The sequence below is a fragment of the Gavia stellata genome, chromosome 4 (genome assembly GCF_030936135.1).
Source record: "Gavia stellata isolate bGavSte3 chromosome 4, bGavSte3.hap2, whole genome shotgun sequence".
Lineage (NCBI taxonomy): Eukaryota > Metazoa > Chordata > Aves > Gaviiformes > Gaviidae > Gavia > Gavia stellata.
In genome coordinates this window covers 12,314,384-12,337,895 of record NC_082597.1, presented here as the reverse complement: position 1 = coordinate 12,337,895, position 23,512 = coordinate 12,314,384, and the positions used below count along the sequence as shown (strand labels likewise).

General features: G+C 38.8%; 1 protein-coding gene across 2 annotated transcripts in view; it reads right to left on the bottom strand.

Annotated features, from left to right (window-relative positions):
- SEMA3C (semaphorin 3C) overlaps positions 1 to 23,512 on the bottom strand; it is a 126,228-nt gene that overhangs the window by 4,966 nt on the left and 97,750 nt on the right. The window contains exons 12-17 of one of the 2 annotated variants that reach the window (XM_059817294.1): positions 20,941 to 21,163; positions 11,038 to 11,126; positions 8,826 to 8,867; positions 7,405 to 7,562; positions 4,376 to 4,443; positions 1,024 to 1,163 (exon numbers count right to left, since the gene is read on the bottom strand). In XM_059817294.1, coding sequence (XP_059673277.1) covers positions 1,024 to 1,163; positions 4,376 to 4,443; positions 7,405 to 7,562; positions 8,826 to 8,867; positions 11,038 to 11,126; positions 20,941 to 21,163 — 720 coding nt within the window. The remainder of the gene's footprint in view (positions 1 to 1,023; positions 1,164 to 4,375; positions 4,444 to 7,404; positions 7,563 to 8,825; positions 8,868 to 11,037; positions 11,127 to 20,940; positions 21,164 to 23,512) is intronic. The other variant, XM_059817295.1, reaches the window with a different exon arrangement.

Below are 23,512 nucleotides of genomic sequence, written 5' to 3'. Positions count from 1 at the left end.
ATTGTGGAGGTAAGATTTGCAGCAATCTGAGAGCTTGAAATGTAATCAACCCTTTGATTGCTTTAGTTTGTCTGTTGTTATTTAAAACTGCATTGATTCTAATACAGTTATTGAACATAAGAACAAAAAAGGGAGATGTTCTGCTGAAGCAAAGGGTTAAAGAATTTCACCTAGATGGCCAGGACACGGCTTGAGTCTTTGAAGGGTACATAAGAAAAACAGCATGAAAGACTCAGTGAAAGGCTTGTAAGTCCTCTCTGATTTTGGAAAATGGCCTGATATGAGAATAATGCTTTTCAGTATTTATGATTTATAAACAGACACCATATTACTTAATATTTCCTTTTGAAAGATGTTCCTTTTTATTCATACAGTAACTGCCTTGGATTTGAAATGGATTTTTTCCCCTTTTATATTACTTAAGGAAGGCACGTTCCCCATAAACAATCATACTGTATATTACAGTGCTGAAACTTGAGAGCCTTAGAGAGTGCAGTAATGGAAAATGTGATTGCACCATGGTGGGGAAATGCTTTTGTCAATACGTGTTCTTAGCCTGGACTGGTTTCTTGCTAAAGAAACCTTTCACATTTCTCTCACTTTTGCCTTTTATCTCTTCAATAGCACAGAAGGGCTGCTGCATGCGGACTTCTTCCCGAACGTTATACAGGTTATTGCTTTTATGCCTGTTTCCTCAGATCACTAAGAAGTCCTGAGTGCTGCAAACCTGCAGTTTGCAATTAGTAAGGTGTGAAGGAAAAATTCATTAACTAGTTCCCTGACTTTAGGGGCTAACAGGAGTTTTCTGATAGCTGTTCTGGTCCGATAGAAATCACTGGGGCTGAGGAGTGAAGAATCTGCCCTTATTTATATGAGTAAAGTGCTGGTCACTGTCCTGCAGCCACACAATTTCTCCAGCTTCAGTGTAGCTGGACTGTCTGATGAAAGCACAAACGCTTCCTCGCCTTGGTCCGGGGAGTGGATGTAATGCTGATGGAGGTCCCTTCCAGAGCTACTGCTCACATTACTCACCTCTTTCCTCCTGTCATTGTCTTTCTGTAGCAGCCATTTAATAGAAGCCTGAGGAGATTTGGGTGTGCATTCGAGAAAGGTGGTGTTGTTTTTAACTCCATACTGAACTATTTCTGCAGCGTTTCTGTATGCTAGAAAGCAAAAGAAAACAGGTCAGGCTACTGTGAATGGTGATTTGGTATAGAAAGCAAGTAACTGTTTGCAATACAGGTAAAATGAAGTATATCTGATCCTGATATTGGCCAATAATAAGTAATTTAGGGCACAAAATTTTCAAAAACATGAGATGAAACATGAAGAAGCACATACATTTCCAAATGCCAGTGTTTTCCATCCGACATGGTCTGTTCTGAGGAAGCAGGATACCTGTGGGCTGGCAAGCTCTGCTGATGGGGTAATTGAGCTCAGAGATGTTGTTCCCTGAAATGGTCTCATTCTCTACTACTACAAGAACACCCGTCTAGAACTGCCCAAAGGAGAATGAAGCATTTAATACATTTCTTCACACTTCACAGTTTACAAGTTGGGGGAATATGGTTGTATGACTCAAAATACAGCAGCACGCCCTAGAGAAGGCTCCGTCTATTCCAGCTGCGTGCAGTATTCCCGGGAGGCGAGAGAGGGCAGGCTTGGCTCCCACTCCTCCGCTCTCCTACCAAGCGAGGAAGGGACTGGGCTCTAAAGCTGGAAGGCAATGAATTCGTAGACAGGCCAGCAACAAAGAGCAGGACAGATTTATAGCACTCCAGCAACACCTGGGCAAGTGCTGAGCGCATGTCATCGCTTAGACTTGTTGTGCCCCTTTATAGTCTTGATAGATGAACAATTGGCAGTCACCAATAGGAACTTTTAGATGCTCACTGCTTGCCCCAAATCATAATATTTGTCCTGAAAACAATACAGTTCCAGATTTAAAAGCTTACCTCATATATAAAATACAATATTTTTTTCTTTTTTTTTTTTTTTTAAAAGGAGTAATGGATACAAAGTAGTACTAGAAATGCAGATACCTAGAGGCCAACATGTCTAAAATCAGACTCTGTTTTTGCACAGTCCTAAGACTGGTTTTCCTCAGACTCTACTTTATCTCCCATTCTTTTCAGCTTCTTTCATCAATTGATATGTGAAAATTGAATCTGTTCTACTAAAGGAAGGAGACTTTGCTTGGTGAGGACTTTGCTTAGTCCTTCAAAGTTTTTAGCACATTTATGAGGTTGTACCAAAACCAATTGTAACTTTTAGGAGAAAAACGTGGAAATATTTTGCATTCAAAGACCATAAGCTAGGAAAGAGCTTATCTGTGGGCTGACCTCTCTGTAGCTGTGGAACAGTGAGAATCAGAGCTCTAATACATTTTTATGTACACTGGAACTAGGTGTACTACAGAAACACCTTTTTATCTGTTTAATTGATCAATATATATCTAGCTTCTTACTTCGTCCATAATACTACTACTTATACATGCTAAGAAAAAGATTGAGAGAATACAAATGCATTTCTCTCATGGCCATAAGGGCTAACACAAGTGTAACAATATTAAACAGAACATTTGAAAAGCAATCATACAAGCCCCTTAGGTCTTGATGATCTGTTTAAAAATTGCAGTATGCCAAAGATGTTGAATTAATACATGCTGAGAGATCTAAGGCATGCAACCTATCATGTTTAAAGACTTTGTTTCAAGATTATAGTTCCCTATGAACTTGGAAGATTTTTTGCTATTGCCCAGCTCTCTGCTCTTTTGTCCTTTAGGTAGATTTCATTTTTTCCCCAAACATAGTAGTTTTGCTATAAATGGCTTTAATTATATTTTGAAAGAGTCTAAGTGCTGTTTCTTTTTGTCTTTTTTTCCACTGGGGAAACAACTGCCATCTACCTATGCTATACCGCCCTGCTGTCACCAAAACATCCTTTAAAGTTGCTAAAACACATAAACCTATAAATACATCTACATTAAAAAAAAAGGTTGGAAAACAAGAAACCTGTTTCACAAGACTGCCAGCGTTTAAACATTTTTTTCCCCTCAGCCCAGAAAGCAGACAGTTGACATTCTCACATTTTCCACATCGAAAGAGAAGAAACCCACCCTCAGGACAGACAATGGGTGGGTGGTTACAGCACATGCCTGCAAGGTAGGACACACAGCTCAAGTTACTTCATGATTCAGAGCCTAAGCTTTAATATGGATCTCTCAGACCTCAGGTGCATACTCTAATGGTGGGGTCATCTTTTGTAATTACCTGTTCAAGCTATTCAGCTTCATATAAATGACCTAATACTGAGTCATGAGGAAAGACCTGCGGGCGCTGTAGATTGGCAGCTAGAGCAGGATTAGCCACATTTGGGCTGAGGGATCTACACCCAGCTGACTGTTGTGGTTTGTTTTGATCCAGGAGAGTCTTCTGACACCCAGCAGAGACCATTTCAGTGGAATTATTATTAACTGAACATTTCATATGTAACTTTTAAAGCATTGTTCTTTTACTCAAAAAATTCAATCAAAAATTTGCAATCATTAATTACAATCATTAATATTTGGTCTCCAGATGGTACAGATGAGAATGTACTTCAAAAGGCAGGCTCAGAAACAGAGGTGGAAGGAGCATAATTCTCCAATATGCGTCTTCGGTTTGATGGCATACATTGCCACAGCCTACCTCAGACATGCATGGGGTTGAAGAGGATTAAGCTGACTTCATGTATGTGTCTACTCTTACTATGACTGGCATTATTTGACTGGTGTCCATCGATCTGGAGAAAGTCCAGAAAGTAGCTGGGAGGGCAGAGCATCAGCTCCCTTGTCCATCTGCACCATGCCAGGCTGACTAAACAGTTGCACAGCTGGAAATAAGGGACTTCATAAAGAGATTTGGAATGGTTTATTTGCCCATGTAAAGGGAGAAAGAAATAATCATAACTCAAAACACAGGTCAAGCACCTGCTGCTTGCTGAAAGATGTTCTCCAAAACAAAATATGACCTCAAATATGCAGAATAATTCTGAGGTCCAAGACATAAATACATGAAGAGGAATTAATAAAGACTGAACGGATTTAGAAGTAGAACAGCCCTCAAATTAACTGTACCTGTTTCTAGTCAACACTGTCAGCTTCTCATTTCATGTATGCTGAACTACGTATTTCATGGTTCACCATTTTATCATATATATGCAAGTTTCATGTAATTGCAAGGAAAGATGTTAAAATTGAATCAAAACAAAACTCAGACTTGGAAAATAATTATGCTTTACCAGTAAACCACACAGATAATATGAGTTATGATGAATCACATGAAGGAAAGCCATGCATTCTTTATATAGCATGAGGATCTCTAAATTACAGTACCTTTCAGGTTGAAACCTCGGCACTGAGTCAGAGGGTTTCCATGTCTCACGTCTTGCCTACGACTCCTCCTGAAATATTTTGCAAAACCAAAATGTTATTCTAAGATAGATACACTGCAAATAAACACTTTTTTATTTGTGCGTTTGGGTTTTTTTTTAACTAGATCAACTGTTAGGGATAGTTCATAACCTACTGTGAGTATGCTTTACTCTTGGCAGGCTTCCTAAAGTGAAGATACTGTTTAAGTGAATAATCTGTTTGCTGAAGTTTATAAAATGGTTGTACTTTTGGTAGGTAAAGTAGTTTTGCAATAGAGGTATAGAGATGGAAGGGCTAGAGGCGATGCATAAAATAGACATACGTTCACTGTTGCAAGACCTAACATTCAAAGCCAGAACCCCTAGCAGGAACTCTGATAAAGGCAAGCACCTAAGAATGAGATGCATAAGAGTCACGGTGCTCATATCTAATGCACCAACAGAAAATTATGATATAGGGCATGTTCCCTCCTTGCTTTTGGCAGGCACCTTATTTTTGGTGCCTATAGCCACCATGGTAGCAGAGTGACTGAAGTATTTATCCAGAATGGTGGAAAGCTAAGATTCAGTTCTGTCCTTTACTTGTATGGGACTACTTCCAAAAGATACTCAAACACACCAAGTGTCAGAATACTTTTAAATGAGACTTTGTTATATTATTTGGATGACAGATGCAAAATCACAATTCTGTAGAAAACTAGCTAGGGAGCTTACTCGGATTGGGAATACTGTCATTTCAGTCCTCCTCAGCTAGGAGGTCATAGTTCACAGAATTGAGTGCATGAAAATCTGGTACCTGAAGTTTTTATTCTTAAGATATATTATTTTGTTTGCTGAATATTCTGTAAGTTAGTTCAATATTCATCAAGTTCAACAAAAATATATATTGGTGATAGACTGTTGCAAAGGGATGCTGCTGGGATATGTAACAGCTGTACTCTGAACTATGCACTAATGACTTGTGAGATCAGAAACCATAAAGAGCCCCTGGAGCTCCAGTGCCGCTGAGTGAAGGGTGATGCCTCTGTGGTCACATTATACCAGGTACTGCACAAACACCAGGAGACAGTGTGTGTAATCCTGTGTCATCTGATCCTTCACTGCATTGTTTTAAAAGGAGACATTTGAAAGGTGATGTTTCAAAGGAGTAATTTCTGACATTCCAAGTATATTTTTGATGTTTACCATCAAAAATATTTCATCTTATGCCTTGGTATCTTAGCCTTTGTGAACTGTTTATGTGAGTCAAAGGAGACAATGAAGAATTTCTGAGTGAATTTCAGGATTCCTTTGCTACCGTGAGCTGCTCCACACTGTCAGAAACGCTGCTTGCATTAAGTAGTTCTGAGAATGTAAACTTACAGTTTGATATTTGTAAAAAAAGGTTGAGAAGGTGGTGTTTAGAAAATAAAGATAATACTGTCAGGTGTTTTGAGGTAAATCAATGTTGGATGAGGAACTGCAGTAATCCATGGGAAACAGGAGTGTCAAAAGAAGCAAAAAAGCAAACGTGTCCATCAGATACTACTGTCTAGACTATGGGATTTGGCTCTAATTACCAATGGTGTCTCCTTCATAATCTCTCTTGTTAGATAAAGGGACAACTCATTTCCTTCACATATGAAAAACAGATTTTTTTCCATACAGTTTTAGGTGTTTATTTTGGTTTGATATAAAAAGCTAATTGCAAACAAAGCATGAAAGCAAGCCCCAGTGGAAATAACCCTGGGTGTATATAATGGGGATGGCAAGGAATCCACTGGAAACTGCACAGACTGGGTGTACCTGACTGCTCATTATATCTTTCAGCAGCTATGTTAGTGTAGGAGTTAGGTGGCCTGAGACTTGGGGATTTTTCTTTTCTTTCCTCCTCCTGTCTTCTGACCTTTGTTGCAAGGAAGAAAACAATCTGTTTGCAGACTGGAGGCCGAATATGCTGAGTGAAAGCAGTAAAAACCCCAGGTACTTTACCAATTGCTACATGGCCAGGTTGGGCTTTACCCAGTCTGAAATAAGGAATGACTCAAGAAAACTTTGCAATAACAAAAGTAATTGTCTTTAACCCCAGGGGATGACATTGTCATTAGCTGGTTGGGTCACTGGAGCAGAGCCAAGCTTTGCCTCTTTCTGTCTACCATCTCCCTCCCTGCAGGTAAAGCAGTAAAGCCCATTAACTGTATCTGGCCTTCTGCATCTGCAGCTCAGGTACAGGGAGTGAGCACAGTGGCATATAGCGGGTAAAGCTTTGGTGTACATCTGAAAGGTTTGTCTCCTCTGCAGTAATACCTCATTGTGTATTCTGTAGCTTTGTTTGTATGTGTAGTGAAATCTTAGTAATACAAGAGCTCACTACAACCTCCTGTTACTAAATATTTCCCTTGGAAGGAGGAAAGAGGCTCCTGTTTTGCATAACAATTATGAGATGGACTATTAGCTCTGTTGTAAATTAAAGAGAAATTGCTTTCCGTGTCTGCTTTAATAAATCTCATGTCAAAAACCCCAAATCTGCAGGCATTACACGGAAATCACATTTGCCTAAAATTTCCCTGGAAATAATTCTTCTCACTTAGGAGGAAATGAGGAACAAAAAAAAAAAAAGACTTTATTCCTCAGACAGCCCGAGAGATATTTTGCTGTATTTAGGGCTATCATAATTACATACATAGTGAGCAACTGAATTTAATCACAGGGAACAAATGTTTCACTGATTTTGTGTGCTTGAGATAGAAGGATTAATATTTATGATTAGGAACCTTTTTTTTTTCCCTTTTTTCAGTCCATTACTTTAAATATGAAAAGGCAAGCTCTTTATCATACACTCTTGCAGCATACACTTCAAGGTGATGAACAATGCCAAGCACAATAGCTACGGAGGTATTGTTTGTACATGCTCCTGAAAGGAATGACATGCATTACAACACCCTAGGCTACATAGCAAAACAAAAGCCTTCTTCCCTTGCAGACTTCATTGGTCTGCTAAATGCTGCTCACCTTTTTCCTGTGGGATAAAACCTGGAGCAGGAGTTGCCATCCCAGGCACAGTATGGATCTCGAGCTAGGCAGCAGTCAGCGCAGGCGGTCCCGTAGATGTGGCAGCGATGCAAGGATACCTGGGTGACCCCTTCGTCTGAGCTCACATACAACTGTTGCTGTAGAAGTAAATGGAAAGATCTATTTCAGATGTGGAGGAGCTTCACCTAACACACCTAAAAACTTTTCAATTAATTTTGGAATTAATTAACTCAAGACCAAGAGGGTAGCCACTAATATATATAAAGCCCAAAAACCCAGAAATCTCCCAGGTGAACAGGCCTATAATATTTCCACCTTCCTGTTAGAAAATACTTAGAAACACTGGGGATTGTTAATGTGTTTTGGACATTGAGTGTCATTGCTCTGTTCTGGGACAGACAGGCTGAGTTAATATTGCTCAGATTTGAGAACTTGGTTCTTATTCAGTGAGGATTATTGGCTCAAGCCTTTGAACTAAGTATTTTCTCTGCATATAGTCACTTTAATAAATATTATGCAGAGTTCCTAGATGGATTCTCCAGTGCATAGATTTCCAAGATATAAAACCTAGAAATTATGTTGAGGCTTATGGCCAGATTCCAATAGCCTTATATACCTGGAAAAATAAGCCAACAGAACTTCTATAATAAATGAGACCTTTTGCAAAAGAAGTTCAAAGCAATTGGTCATCACCAAAATCTGGGCCAAAATGACTGTTTTACTCAGAAAGAACTAATGAATTATTCTTAAAATATAAATTAATATTGAACAAAAAAACCTTGAAACTCCCCTGATCTTTTTGTCATAAAACTAAAAAATTACACTGAATTCAAATTAGTGAATAATGTTTACTTATTAGTAGTTTTGTAAAATATTGAGCAACATGTTGCTTGCAGAATCATGGGATAATTATTTTTAGTTTGGGTGTTTAACATTTCAGCAGAAATCCTCTCAGCTGTTTTCATCATTCTTATTGCCATCATTATTATTAATAAACAAACATGCATAAATTGCACCATGGACCCAACAGTCCCAACAATGCCTTTTCGCATTGAGCGGACTTCGAAGGGAAAATTTCTATTTAGGACTTACAGAAAAAAAGGGGAGGGCAAATTTCCTCTTTTAGTCCTTTTTTTTCATTACTTGTCAAACAAAACAATAAAAAAATTTGCACTTTCAATGAATTAGAATTGATACACAACGGATAGAAATTGTTTTCTCTTAGTGGCTCTGGGGCATATAAACAGCTCATGCAAACTTCAGTCAAGTTTCTCCATATTCATTATGGAAAATCTCCTGCCTATATTCAGTATGCTGGACAACAATTGGTATTCTAACATCTTTAGGTCAATTTATTTCTCAATTAATAAGTACTAAGTAAGCATTCCACTTTTCTTTACCTTTTTAGATGAAATCTTCATTGTTGTTATAGGAGAATTACTCTGAAAGACAAAATTTCAAACAACATTTACAAGGGCTTCCTTGTTAATACTGTCCCAACATTAAAATCTTAAATTCAATAAAACCTAAGTCATAGCTAAGAAAACTATAGCTTTTCATATCTTGGAAAGGCATCACTCACTCCTACTAATTTTTTGCTATTTTCAGAACTAAACAAATGACATAAATACAAGTAATGTCTCATTAAATGTATTGGCTAAGCTCAACTGCATTGTTATTACTCATGTGCATCAACAAGTTTTTGTATGCTTCTAATTAACCTGCATCTGTGTTACCTCAGCCATATAGGAGCAATATGTTTTGAAGCTATTACTCTCACTTTGTAATAAGAAACAATATTTGTTCTTTGACAATGATGATAAAGAAAAATCATACAAGAGCTCATGCATATTTACCACATGATCCAGATAAGAATATGTCATATTTCTCCTAAACATTATCTATAGTGCATACAGTTTGGATACCATCCAACATATACTTTCAGATTATCAATGACTACAATATTAAAAATGGCATGTGTGTTATTGAATGTTTCTTTCCCAGAGACAGTACTGTATACTACTGTGTGTCATCACTGCAGTCTATTATTGTCTGTGTCCAAACCAAATGTTAAAGAGCTGGAAAAGGAATTATCACATTCATTGCCTTAAGCACGTGAAGCGATTCATTATTCTCATCCAAACAAATGATAAAATTGATGGTAATAGAAATGTTCAGCATTTTTTTTAAGATTTAGCATTTGCTCAGTCACAAAGGAAAGCCGTAACGGTGGGCCAGGATTAACTGCAGTGGACTAGAAGCAGAGCAATGAGGCCAGGAGTAGGAAATCTGGCTGCAAATCATATGAATTGGCAAAGGTTTGAAGGAGTTTAGAGCTGCTGTAGTATTTCATGAACTGCCTGGAGACTCAAGGTCAAATGCAACATTGGGTCTGATGCCACATTCTCCTTCGCTTGCTTATAGTCTGGAAAGGAATCAGTGCTTTGCTTACTCTCGATATTTACTAGCACGCAGCCAGTGATCTCATTCCGCCTCTCTTGGAGAGAGTCATCAAAATACTGCCATGCTGCCCACACACATTGCAATGGCAGAGGTTCTGATATGATTTTGAGGGTTCAGGATAAAAAAGTCTGTGCCACAGAGGCCCAGAAGCTAGGCCAGGGTCAGGATTCCTCTCAGAAGACCTGTCTGCTTGCTGTATTAATTTACCTTTCAGTAAATGGAATTAGTAATCCTTGGGTGAAGGGTACTCTGTAGGTAATATTACTCACATATATCTTTTTAAAGGGAAGTCTCCAACAAAAGCCTAGGAAGACTTATTATGCCTTTATGAGGGTTAACACAAGAGTGTATTCCTTTTCTTGAAGAAATTGTTAATGTTGCCTGTCTAGATAAAAAAGCTTAAATTTTCCTTTTTGTATCCCAATGAAATAGAGAAAAGCCCATGACAAAACCCATAAGTTTATAGATGCATACTACCATTTGCCCTGAGACTACCTGTTCTAAAAAATAGGCCATTCAAAAATTTGAAAGGGATTTTTCAACATGAGGGTGAACATTTTCTTTAGGTTATTATAAGCTGCTACGTGCCAGAGTGATGACAGAGGCTATTCCTTTATTTCTCCCTGTAGTTGTTTGTGTTTCTTTTCAGCTTATGTTGTGTTAAGCTTGCAGCTTCCTTGATTCCAGAGGCATGTATCTTTGAAGAATTGGAGTTAAGCAAAAACAACAGTAGTTTGCTTCCATTCTGCAGCTCAGAATCAGGAAGATTATCAGAATATCAAAGAAGTAAAAAAATCTTAGATTTCATCTGTAAATAGTGACAGTCTGGGTACGTGATGCCACTGATAAAAGTTGCCTTCTGGCAGCCACTATAACATGACCTCATAAAAATGTGATTATCAAAACCTTTCTATCCAGTATAACGACATAAAAAATAAGCAACTTAAAGGGGAAAAAAAGGACTTAAGCTAGCTACAGCCTTCATAACAGTGGACATTTTATATTCCTCTTTGGGTGGGTATCAAGCTGACAGTATGCATATGTACTTGATCTTTTATAAAGTCACTGTTGCCCTTGTCAAAGTCTCTTAGAACAAAGTGTTTGTGTGAACGTACACATTGGAAGAGTAAAAGTAGGAGCAAGCCAAACCTGAAAAACCTCCAGCTCTTCTAAAATGAGTTCTCCACTTGCAGAGAAGTTGGTGGGTAGGACAACCACTTTTTGTACGGTACCTTGATCTAGAAAAGATGAGAAAAAGTGAGACCATGTGACAGAGAGAGAGAGAGAGAGAAAGAAAAAAGCAGATGAATATTATCAATTACGAAAAAAACCCATCAAAGCAAGCACTATGGCATAGAGAAAGGTAAAGAAACGTTCAGTAATTTCTACGGTTTGGGGTCAGAAAGAACCATGAGACAAACCCTTACATGGGAATACAATATCTGATATTATTCTCATATATGAACATGAAGAAGTCATGGTAAGATTGGAGTTACTACTATTACTGTTACCACTCTACCCAAAAGATCAATCAAAATCATTATCTTCTGTACTAGTTGCTGTACAGACACACAGAGGGGCAGTATCTATCCGAATGAACTTAAAGTAACAACACAGCAATATAAACAGGTAAAAAGGAGCTACTGCAGAATTTAATATATATTCATATTCATTAATGAAACGTAATGACAACTGATGACATGAACGGTAAACCTTCCAAAAAATAACTCTATCTGCACCTAAACAAAGCAAGATCAAAGTTATTTTTTTTTTCAAGAAAGTCAAACAATAATCAAGTCAGTTTTGTATTGGTAGGAGTTAATATTTTGGTCCATAAGGAAAAAATGAAAAGCAAGGTAAAGATATTGCAGCTACTCTATCATGGCTGCCCTCTCAAAATACAGTTCCAAGCCTCCCAAATCCACTCAGATCAAAGTAATAAGAAGTAAGAAGGATGGGGCAATGGCAGTGTTTTTGCAGGGTAGATGTGATGAGTGAGACCAAAGGGATATTTGTGATTAGTTTTCCAAATTTGTTGTGTGGAAAGAACATATGACATGAAGGGGTCCATCTGTGAAGGCTCTTAAAGGCTGAGACAACCACTGAAGTATTTCTGATGTGGCAGAAAAGGCAGACTGGGGGAGAATCGGAAGGGCAAACATTTTTACTTGAAAAAAGCACAGCACATCATAGAATTCTTCTTGCTTGAAAGGCCTGGAAATGAGTCTGAGTAGAATAAATTTATTTGCTCAATATTGATTCTGAGGAATGAGACCACGTGGTACAGATACTGTTTGGCCTTCAAAAGTTTTATGAGCAATATAGGCTTGTGCGGTTAGTAAAATATCTGTATAGCACGATATAGCTAAGTATCTACGTGTATTTTTATGAATTTGTGACTGAGGAAAGGAAATCTCAACTTCCTGTTTGGCAATTCATGATGTAGACAACGTAAACTGAAAAAGGGCAATTTTGCTTTTGCTTTTAAGGTCAGTGCCTAAATTCCATAGCTGGAGCTGCAGGGCAAGTTGGTTACGGTAAATAATTTACATCTTCTTATTTCCCTGGAGGAAGCCAGCAAATAATAATATGTTTTATTTAAAAAAAATAAGGTTTCAAGCCAGAGTATTGGTATGTAAAGACCTGACCACACACAGAGAGCACACTGCGTTATTTTGTCATTTAAAAAAATAAGGAAAAGAGAAATTGAAAGCTGACAAGACTTTAAAATGTGTAGCTATCAATTGTACATGCTCAGGGCACATTAGGCATGAATTTTTCATAAGAATTTTCTATGAAGAACATTTATTCTTATTATACAATGGCACGATAAACCAGTTACTTCTGAAGCAACTTCACTGAAATTAAATCTTGTGATAGCACAGCTGTGGTCTAGACTGGGTGCCAGTATTAGCAAAGCTGAGAGAGATTTACTAACTGCCAGGACCCACCGAAGCTTTAAACTGCTGCAGATGCATCCCTCGTTGGAGCTAAGGAGAAGCATGTGCGTGTGCATATGCATGTGCGTATTTCTGCTCCTACTAAAGGGAATAACCCACTCACAAATACACACAGCTGAAGTCCAGTCTACCTCTGCCTCTTTGCATCCTTTTATCAATGTCCTCCCTCTAACATTAAACTATACCATACAAAACACTGTATCAGAAGTGCAGGAAGGAGTTGCAGCCTTTTGTGGTTTTTTTCAGCTGCCTGCAAAGTGTCAACTACCTGTAACCCTGATATACAGTGCACTAACCATGTTGAGAGTGACCTTACCTGCAAAGGAATGTGAGGCTGCTGAGCCTCTGAAGAACCGGTTTATTTCAATGATCCATTAGCACATGCCACACGTTTAAAATTCCTAAATTGTCTTTGGTCCTTAAACATTGCCCCAAACTGAAATCAGAACCTGAGGGGAGATTTTATCCTGGGCATTGGCACAGAAAATACTGATAATGCCTGACGCCAAGTCCTTGTGTCCTAATTAACTTTCCTATTTGAAAAGTAGGTTCCTATCTGCCTTTTTTGTCACACCCCAACAAAATACACAGTGTTAAGGACTGTTTACCTTGGTATTCATTCCCTTTGACTCAATATTTTACCATTTGCTTTGACTCAGTACTGTACCATGAGGGACAGATCGTTGCAGAAAGGAATGTTCCATTGTTTTAATGGAATTAGTAAACTTAATACAATATTTAAAATAAATATTCATGTTAGGGAAAGCAGGCAATAAAAAGCTATTCATTAAATGAAACCACTTAAAGCAAGGGATTCCAATAGTCTGTACAAATATATAAATATACATACTTCCAACAATACATGGCTTGTAGGCTATAGCCCTTCACCCCTTCTAAAGAAAGTTTTTCTACTGTTTCTCAGCCTGTTCCTTAATAAATGAAATGCAAATATTTGTGCCGAGAAAACACTTCTTATTCCTTTCTCAGTAGTACTGATGTTTCCACTATAAGCACAGTAGCTGACAAATCAAGCACTTATACGTGTTCATGTCAGAAAGGTTATGGTACATCTGAGGTTTGCTTATTTCCTTTAACGGCAACGCAGCAAAATAAATTCCGTGGGCCAAAAGGAAGGTTGGAAAGGATGCAGCACTGTGCACTGCAGGAGAGATATGCAAAGTAGCAGTGCCTGAGCTGTTTCCCAGTGTATTTCATAATAGATAATCTTTTGTCTTGTAAGCCAGGCATAAGAGATCACCAAACAAGTACAAGTCAAATTTTTCCATGTTTAGATCAATCTATGAAATTATAAGCCAATTCTGTAAAAATGATAAAAGTGAGCAGGATGGTTTCCTTTGCCGTTTACTTCTTACTTCCAGAAATCCACTTGCAAACAGTTCTATACTGTTATGTTTTCACATAGTCATGAAAACAGCTCTTGTGTCTCCAGAATATCAACCCACCACTAGAATGTATGAAGTGAAGAGGCAGATTTATGCTCCACACTTCCCTGACTTTTCACTGGGAGCTGTTTGCAGCCTTGCATCAGTCCAGCAGCAGGCTGTGAGTTGAGAGCAGGCGGACAAGCGAGAAGGAATCTCCCTCAAGCTGATGGCAAGAGGACAAGGGCAACTCATAATGACTGCTTTTCTGTTTCAAACCTGCTTGAACAACTGCAGTCTCCCAGCTTGACATGGAAGACAATGTTACTGAGATTGTGCTCCCTCTGAGAGGACAGAGAAAGAGGGAGCAGCAAGGGAGGGAAGTGCTAACATCCTGCAGGCTAAAAAATGGTGGAAAGAGTATGCAGAGTGGGAAACAAATGGAGAAGGAAGAAAGTCCAATAAATGGTCCAAGGAAGGAGAGAGATAAATTATTATTATTATTATTATTATTATTATTATTGTTGTTATTATTGTTATTATTGTTAATATTGTTATTATTGTTATTGCTGTTGTTATTGTTGTTATTGTTGTTATTGTTGTTATTATTGTTATTATAGTAAACCCACCTTCCTTGAAACGCAGGGCATGATTCTGTCTGGTATCAATCAGCTAAGCTTCATTGACACCAGTTGGACTATGCCTGATTACACTAATTCCTGGTGTGGCTGACCATGGGCAATGGAAAAGGCAAAGCTTAATGTACAGCAATGAAAAATACACAGGTGTTTGGCTGGAATCTGTATTCCAGAAGCTGAATCTGCAGGTCTAAGTTTAAATCTCATTCTCTGAATCTCTGCTAGCTTTTCTTTCCCCAGCCCTAAGTGAACACTGCAGGTGTCAATACCGTGAGCCTCAAAGAGAGTCGGGACCAATCCACCCCTGAGCCACATCACATGCACAAATTGAACAACAAATAAAAACCCTGATTTTTCCACATCATAAAAAATTGACTGCAATGGACACCAACTGCTACCCTGCCAGGAGTTTCACAGAGAGGCCTCCTGTAGTAATCCCCCTCCCTGATGTGTCTGACATTGCCGGAGACCATCTGAAAACTTTTCTCCGTATTGTACCTGTCAGCCTGATGGCAGCTTGATTATTTTTGGTCTCTAATCTGAGTTGAACCTGATGCAAACAAGTAACATTACAAAGGAAAAAGAAAGCAAAGAGTTTGCAGAACGCTTAAAATCTCTCTGCTTGAGAAAATGTTCCGGCTCAGCAGAGCACCTAAGAAGGTGGCAGGTTAGCAGTCAGGGCTGAGAGCCAGGTCCCCACGCTCTCTGCTCTCCTTAGGTGTCTGCTGTAAGTCAGGGCTCCCACCACAGACACCTAACTTCTTTGTGCTTTAGTTCACTCATCTGTCAAGTGGGTGTCATTTTTTTTTCCAGCTCATAGTATTGCTGTGAAACTTTGTAAAGTCATTCCAAGCTGCATCAAAGAACAAAAAGGCAGATACAAATGTCTAATGAGCTCACATGTGAGGGCAAAACTTTCAATAGCCCCAGCTCGGTCAGTCTTCTGGGACACACTGTGATCTTGTTTGAACAAAAACTGACAGGGAAAATAAAACAGGTGGAGGAATGCCCTCTTAACTTACATATCTTCTTAAAAGGCTGTGAAAAAGCATTGGATGAGTTGGTCAATGAGAGGTTTTGAATGACTCAGGCAGTGTGCCCAAGAGGAAGAAGGAAACTGTCTGCCGCCTCTTGTGCCACTGTTATGCAACATCATCTTCGCAAGCTCACAGACACGAAGCTGCAGCCAGCAAGTCTGTGGGAGGCAAGCTTGCTCTTCTGACCAGATTATCTCTCGCCGTTAGAATCTGTAGCTCATTACATGATTTTGGCTATTGCGTTACTGGAGGCTACTGTTGTCAGCAAGGGTTAGTTTTCCAAAAAGACAGCCATCATGCATCACCATGAAAACGAGTATTACATCCTTATGTTCTGAAGGCACTTACTGCATCCAGACTTCAAAAACAAGTGTTGCATCAGAAAAGAAAAGGTAATAAGAAACATCGATCAACCTCATGCCACATCAGATGCATGTGGCCCACATTAATCATCTGAATAACGCACACAAAAGTCTGAAGTGCCTTTTCGTGACAGTCAGTTAGATCTCTTTATGCAAAAACATACCCTATCTTGATAGCAAGGAGCTGAAAAAATCCTGTTGGTGCCCATGGCTGTTTAATGTACCCAAGTTTGACCCAGACATTTAAATATTTTCATAACACCAAGAGCAATAAAAAACCCCATGCATAATCTTATGATTGTGCAATCTGTGTGTAGTTTGACCAAAGGCTTCCGTACTGCAAGCAGTAGGTGGCATGCCTAAAAAATAAATATTAATCTCAGGAAAATGTTCTCATGCTGTTTTACTGCTGTTCTTAAAACTCAGATGGAAAACAATCTACCAAAGGATAAACAGAAAATGGTGAAAGCTCGGGTTCTTTAGATATAACTGAAATGAGTAAAGTGATTACAGTAAAACTAGGGTCAATCAAAAACTTCAGGACTGAGTTCAGGCCTATCACAGAAATGGGATAATCGAAGCAGAACTCTAACCCTAAATTCCCGAACTGAATATGTTATTACTCATTGCATAGGGAAGAAGTATCATCAGCACGGCCCTTGTCAAATACGCAAATGAGTGATTACATTATATCCAAGTAAATTATCCCTCAGGGGATTATTATCCCTCCCTTCTGTTTGGGAAGGTGAGGTATACAGCACTCTCCTCTTGTAGCACTGCTCTCTACCGTTAAAGACTTGCTCCTTACTCTAAATCAGCTCATTTCAGAGGGGGGTGAAGAGATCCCTTTGGGTGGACTTAAATACTAAGTTTTGTTAAGTGCTTTGGGAGTCTTCAGGTTGAAAAGCATAGGGAAAATAGGAGATCGTTATCGTTTGAAAAGCGGGTGGAATGCTGTGAGAACAATGTCTGTCCCTGGGATTTATTTTGATAGCTATGTAGACAAGTGAGGGAGAAAAGCACTGTATTAACTCGGCATGGAGAAGTCCCTGTGAGATCAGTACTTTTGTCTGGGGGTGCAAAGGAAACACTATATTTAGTTCACATTAATGTGAAAAAATGATACAGCTGCCTATACCCTCCTATGCCATGGCTACATGATGAAAACCACTGGGGTTCTTGGAGCTTTATACTTCTGTTATTCTTCACTTGCATTCAGGAACTGATTTATTACTGAGGCTGTAGAGGAGGAAGAGAGGAAAAGCTAAACATTTTGTGTGCTCTGCATCTGGCAAGACATAAAACACTCCAATTTCAAGCATGAGACAGGTCACTGACAGTGACAGACATGGCTGGCAACATCTCAGTTCAGCAGCAGTAACTCATCATTCGAGCTGAGTGTAATTGTCACCAGGTGTCAAGTCCCATTGTCTCCGGCTGTGGGGCTCCAGGCTCCCAAGGAAATTATCACATGAAATTCTCCCATACAATGTGGTTTTTGCATTTGCCAGGACGAACTGACACCAAAGCAAATCCCCTCTGCGTTCCTTTTGACAGTTAATATCTCTATTGAATCCTCCTGAGTCTCTCACAGTAAGCAGAGAATAAAGAAAACAAGTTTCTCCTCTCAGTGGCTGAAACTTGATCACTTTTAAATAAAAGGGCTGAGAAACGCAGTAACTTACATTGCACCAATTTCTTCTGAGGAAGACCTTGGACGCTATTAATGTCTCAGGGCGTCACTGTGCCCTACTCAAGAAGAATAATGCCTCCCTTCCAACTAACTAGAAAGCAGAAAATGATCCTCGTCTCCAGTGTAATGCAGAAGATAAAGCAATGAATATAAAGTATCAAGAGTTGCAGTTTACGTATTTGTCCCATAATGGACCCTGTGCTGATACACAGAAGAGGATTAACAAAACCTAAGAACAAGCTGAGGTATGTTAATATTTTTAATGAATCACAGTGTATGTGTGAGGCCACGCTGATCACCTAAAAACAATCAGAAGCTAAGAAAAGTATAAAATGAACTGTATTTATCTCTTGCAGAATTACAGAAATGCTAAATATCAGTATTGTGCATTTTCATGCATATTTCAAATTTTCAATACATTTCCAGTATTAACTATCACTGCTACATTAAGAATCCTATATTGGTTGGAAACTTACATGTCTTATCTTTTCCACTAATCTTTTGTAGAATTTTCCTCCAATTAACATTTGACATTTGTAGGGCATTTTAAAACAATGGCACCAGTATGTAAAATAATGCATAAAATGTTCATTTGAAAAATCTGTACTAGCCTACCAAGCTACTACTCTGGCTAAATATAGTGATTTGGCATGAAATAAAGCTAATAGAAAACCAAACCTTCTCTTTTACTAAGAGTTCTTGTGGAGTTGTATAACAGTAGTAGGGACAATATCTATTAACACTTCTGATATTTCTACAGTGCTGTACAAAGACTCTTTTCTTTACTTGTGTAGGAAAGGAGGAAAATGACCGTAAAGGGTCTCAAAGTCAAGAACTCTAGCTGCATTAATTAAACTAAAAAGAAAATGTGGTTACATGTTAGGGAGGGGGACAAAAAAACCACCTCAAGAAGAAAGCCCTGTCTTAATTAGCTTAATTTGGTAGTTTCCAATGACTGCAAGTAGGATCAAAGACACCTTAAAACACATTTATCAACTGCCAACCAAGAAAAGAAAAATGCCCAGATCAAAAAGTGATGAAATTCCTAATGCAATTCATCACCCAGAGCTTCTTCTACCCTGACTATGCCTTATGGTATACTAAGCATTCACTGTACAGTAGTAGATGGTAACCTGGTGAAGGTTTGACACAAGAACATTAATAAGGTGTTTCTGTTTTCCTGTTTCCTTTCATTGAACCGCAGAAGCCTATAGGCTGGAAGGGGCCTGCAGAAGTCATCTAGTCCAATCCCCTACTCAAAGCAGGTCCAATTAGAGCGGGTTGCTTGGGGCCATGTCGTGTTGGGTTTTGAATCCTTTGAGTCTCCGAGGATGGAGAATTCACAAGCTCTTTGGGCCCTTGTTCCAATGTTTGATCACGCTGACGGTGAAAACCTTTTCCTTTATGCCTACCTGCAATGTCCCACATTGCAACTTGTGTCCATTGCCTCTCACGCTGTCACCTCACACCTCGCGAAGAGTCCAAATCTGTTTTTTCCCATTAGATAGTTGTACTCTCCCATTAGATAGTTGTCAACAGCAATAAGGTCTCCCCTTAGCTTTCTCTGAATAAACTCAATTCTCTCAGCCTCTTCTCATACATCACATGCTACAGTCATTCACCTGATCTTGTTCCATTAGGTCAATGTTTTCCTTGCACTGGGAAGCCCACAACTGGACATGGCACTCCTGACAGGAGCTGAATACAGGGGAAGAATCCCTTCCAGCAACATGCTGGCTGGATACACTTCTGCTAATACAGCACAATATGCATCTGGTCTCATTCGGCACAAAGGCACCCTGCTGATTTTGATGGTTGGGGAGGGTTTTCTAAGAAGAGTGAAGAGAGTTCCTTTTATTCCTGCCTCTATAGAAGCCTGACATTCTTGAGAGATTTTTTAGCACCAGCTTCCTAAATCTATTACAACAGGATGGTTATTCCCAGCCCCATGTGAGTTTGCTGGCAGACACGGTTATTCTACAAGCAGAAAACAACCAGGACCCCAATAATATGTGAACCATAAAACCAATGCAAGCCATCTCTGTAATTATTTTCTGATGTTCAGAGATATATTTGTTCTCCTGGAGTTCTTTTCCTTTGTTCTACTTGAAACCATCTGCAGTAAAAAAGATTAGCCTTTGTGCCTATAATGCCCTGTTAAGGCAGAGGGAGTTTCAGACGTGAATGAATCCTAGGGTCTAGCCAGAGTACCACTCTGCTTGTCTGCTTCAATCGGAAGAGTGTGATTCATATCTGAATATTTTAAAAAATCAAAATTGATCAGCACAAGAATCGCTTGACCTGTTCCCTGCAGACTTCAGAAGCATAACACCAGATTCAAATTTGACATAACTAAAACAAAATGTAGGTTATATTAGACAGAAATTATTTTAGAATACTTGGATCAAATTCTCTGTGTCCACTACTCCTAGGACTCCAACCATTTGTTTCTTTTTCTCTGCTAAATACTTCGATGTTTTTACTTTTTTTGTGGAGTTGTTATTTGTGGAGATGTTGCCTTAGTAACATCCTGATCAGATTGTGTTTTTCTTAAGAAGTAGCTTACACAGCGTATATGAAATAGTGATAATGATAGTATACAATACAATACAAAGTCAGATTTTGGTATTTTTGCTCATGTTGGAGAGCATCAAATTCTAATGTGGAATCATGTTGCAGACAAACCATATTCAAGAGAAGTATTATAATTTAGATCAAATACAATATACACTAGTGTTGATTTCCGTCTCAAATAAAATTCATATCAATACATTGTATCTCTTGCACATAATTAACATCTATAGAAAATAGAAAAATGCACAGAAAGTAAAAAGCATAATTTATGGATTCCTATAGACATTTTTGTAGATAGCAAATATGTTTAAACAAACATTTCTGAAAGCTGTAAATTGTAGAGATTGGAGTTAATTGCAAATTATAATGCAATGGAGGAAAAGGACTGTTGCTAAGTTTGTCTTACCTGTTCCAAGAAACAAGACGTGATATCTTCCATCAGCAGCATTCACTCGATCCACAGCAATCTTTGTATACTTGTAGTCGGCTCCTATCCGGATGATTAATGGCCTCTTGTGTATTGGGTAAATGGGATTAAACATCAAAGGGTGATTCCTGATGAAGGTCACAACATCGTCTGGAAACTCTTTGGTTGTCCGCATATTAGGTGTGAAGGCTCCTCCCGGACACTGTAAGAAACATGCACGGCAATGCTTAACAATACTTACCATCTTCCAGAGAGTTTTCATCTCCAAGTCATTTACAAATATTGACAGATAGTTGACAAAGTAAGTTCCCGAAAGAGCACTTCAGACTCTGACTGAAAGTAATTATGTTCCAGTAACAGGAATTAAGTGCTTGAATAGCTACGCTTTGAACTCCCATCAGTTCAAATAAAGCAAACACAAACATATTTTTGCACTTTCAAAACCCAGATTGATGGCAAAGATCCATACTTCTCGACCTATTTCCACATCTTTATGCTTCCAAACTGCCTGTTGAAAAAAAAAATCCAAGCGATTGGTATGGGAAGATACCAAACTTTCGCAGCTGGTTTGTTATAGATTTAGTACCAAGGCAAAAGGTAAAATCTGATATTAACTGTAATTTGGTCAATATCCTTCTAGTTATTACGTTTATTGTGAGATGATGAAAGGGCCTGTGACTCACCTTCATTTGAAAAAACAATAATATGGAGTTGATGAGATGTCCCATGACAACTCATTTACATCTGAGAAGCCTGACCATTCACAGGATCTTGTCTACACTTTCCCCTATGCCCGAGAAATAAAGAGGTCCATGAATACTCTGAAGGCTTCTTTACATGTAATGAAGAACAATCCAAATAATCAGCCCTGAGGCATTCTGGACCTCATGAGGAAATAAAAGCAATCTCAGAAAGCTCAAGTGTTTACTGAGAGTGAAACTAAAACAAGACTGTGGGAAGAAATCAGGAGCTATGTCAGTAACTGGTACAATGTTCTGGATGTACCTATGTTAATTTACAGGACATTTTTTCAGGCACCATTACCACACTTCTTATTGCTGCTCCTGAGCCTTCATTTTACCCCTTACCAGATTTCTGAGCTGTGAAACTCTCCTCGGAGTATTGGAGCTATTCAGAAATATTTCAACACAATATTTTTCCAGTTGGAAAATGCTGATTTGTTCAATACAAAGCATTTCACGGAAACTTGTTTATTTTGATGAGGACCACTCTTACGTCTAGGATGGAATTTCTGGTCAAAACCACAGACACAAAAATAGCTAGTAGCTTAGGGAGAGATTTACCTCACCTGACTTCTACTGTCTCAAAGTCAGGCATTTATTCTTAGTTAGCCATCTAGGTTTCCTCTGTAGTCAGTAATTCAGACTAGATGTCCTGCTTTTAGATGGCTAAAATTACATAAAATGAATCATATTCTGAGAGACTAGGAAACTTGCTGGGGATATATGAGTCACGTGTCCAACCTACCTGATGAGAGCCAACATTAGAATCTGGGTCTTCATCTCCCAGGGGATCCCTCTAACCACCAGGCAGGAGTGTCTGTTCTACTCGTGCTGCTAAAAGCTGTTCCATCTTGTGTACATAATAAACTATTCATCGGGCAATACCAGGAGCAAAGTAGAGAGGGGACTGCAGCCTAATCCCAGGCTTTAGAATCATCTTCTGGCTCAATTAGGATTTAATTATTTATACAAAGTAGAACAGCTCTGGTAGGAATTCTTTAAAAGAAACTGCTCTGGCATCAGTTACCTTCAGGAAGAAGAACCAGAACTCAGCTCATATATGGGTCTCTTTTCCCATCTGACATCCTTGACAAGTGATTCGTCCAGACTCGTATTTATCCTGAGGGTTTTGGTTTGGTTCTCATTAGAAATGACACCACATGCTAGCCCTCCAAGTCCTCACAAAACTGTATTCTGATTATCCTGTTTGCTCTACTCCATCCCTCTGTGGCACTTCCATCCACAGTCTTCCAGGAAATGTATAGAGCTATCTGCTAAGATTAGCAACAAATGCTGAAAAAAGAACTGTCTTCATAAATTTCTAGGCTATTGGCAAAATTGTTCTACTTGGTAGTGATCTGCCAGACCTCAGTTCCTCTCCAGAGGGATTCTGTTTCACGAGCAGTTCAAATTAAACTTTCCTGCCTTGCACAGCTCAGTTAAAAGAAGACTTCCTCCAATACTTTCTATCCTTCCATTCTTGACTTGGAGATCATAAGACCTTTGTGACTTCCTGCAAAAATGTCTGTGCTATGGTTCACCCCAGTATGACCTTAAAAACTTACATTGTACCATTGTTCTGAACAAAGCCTTAACAAACATCTTTAATCACTTAATTCTTTTGCTATCCCCCGTATAAACCAATGACAAGCAAAAGATGTTACTGAAGAAACCTATAAGCAATCCCTATCCTGGAGGGATTGAATGTGTGTCCGTCACACCTCATTCAAGGATGTGGATACACAATAATTATGTTCACAGTTGATCACCATGCAGTTAGATTGCAGAGAGAAACAGAATTCTTTAAT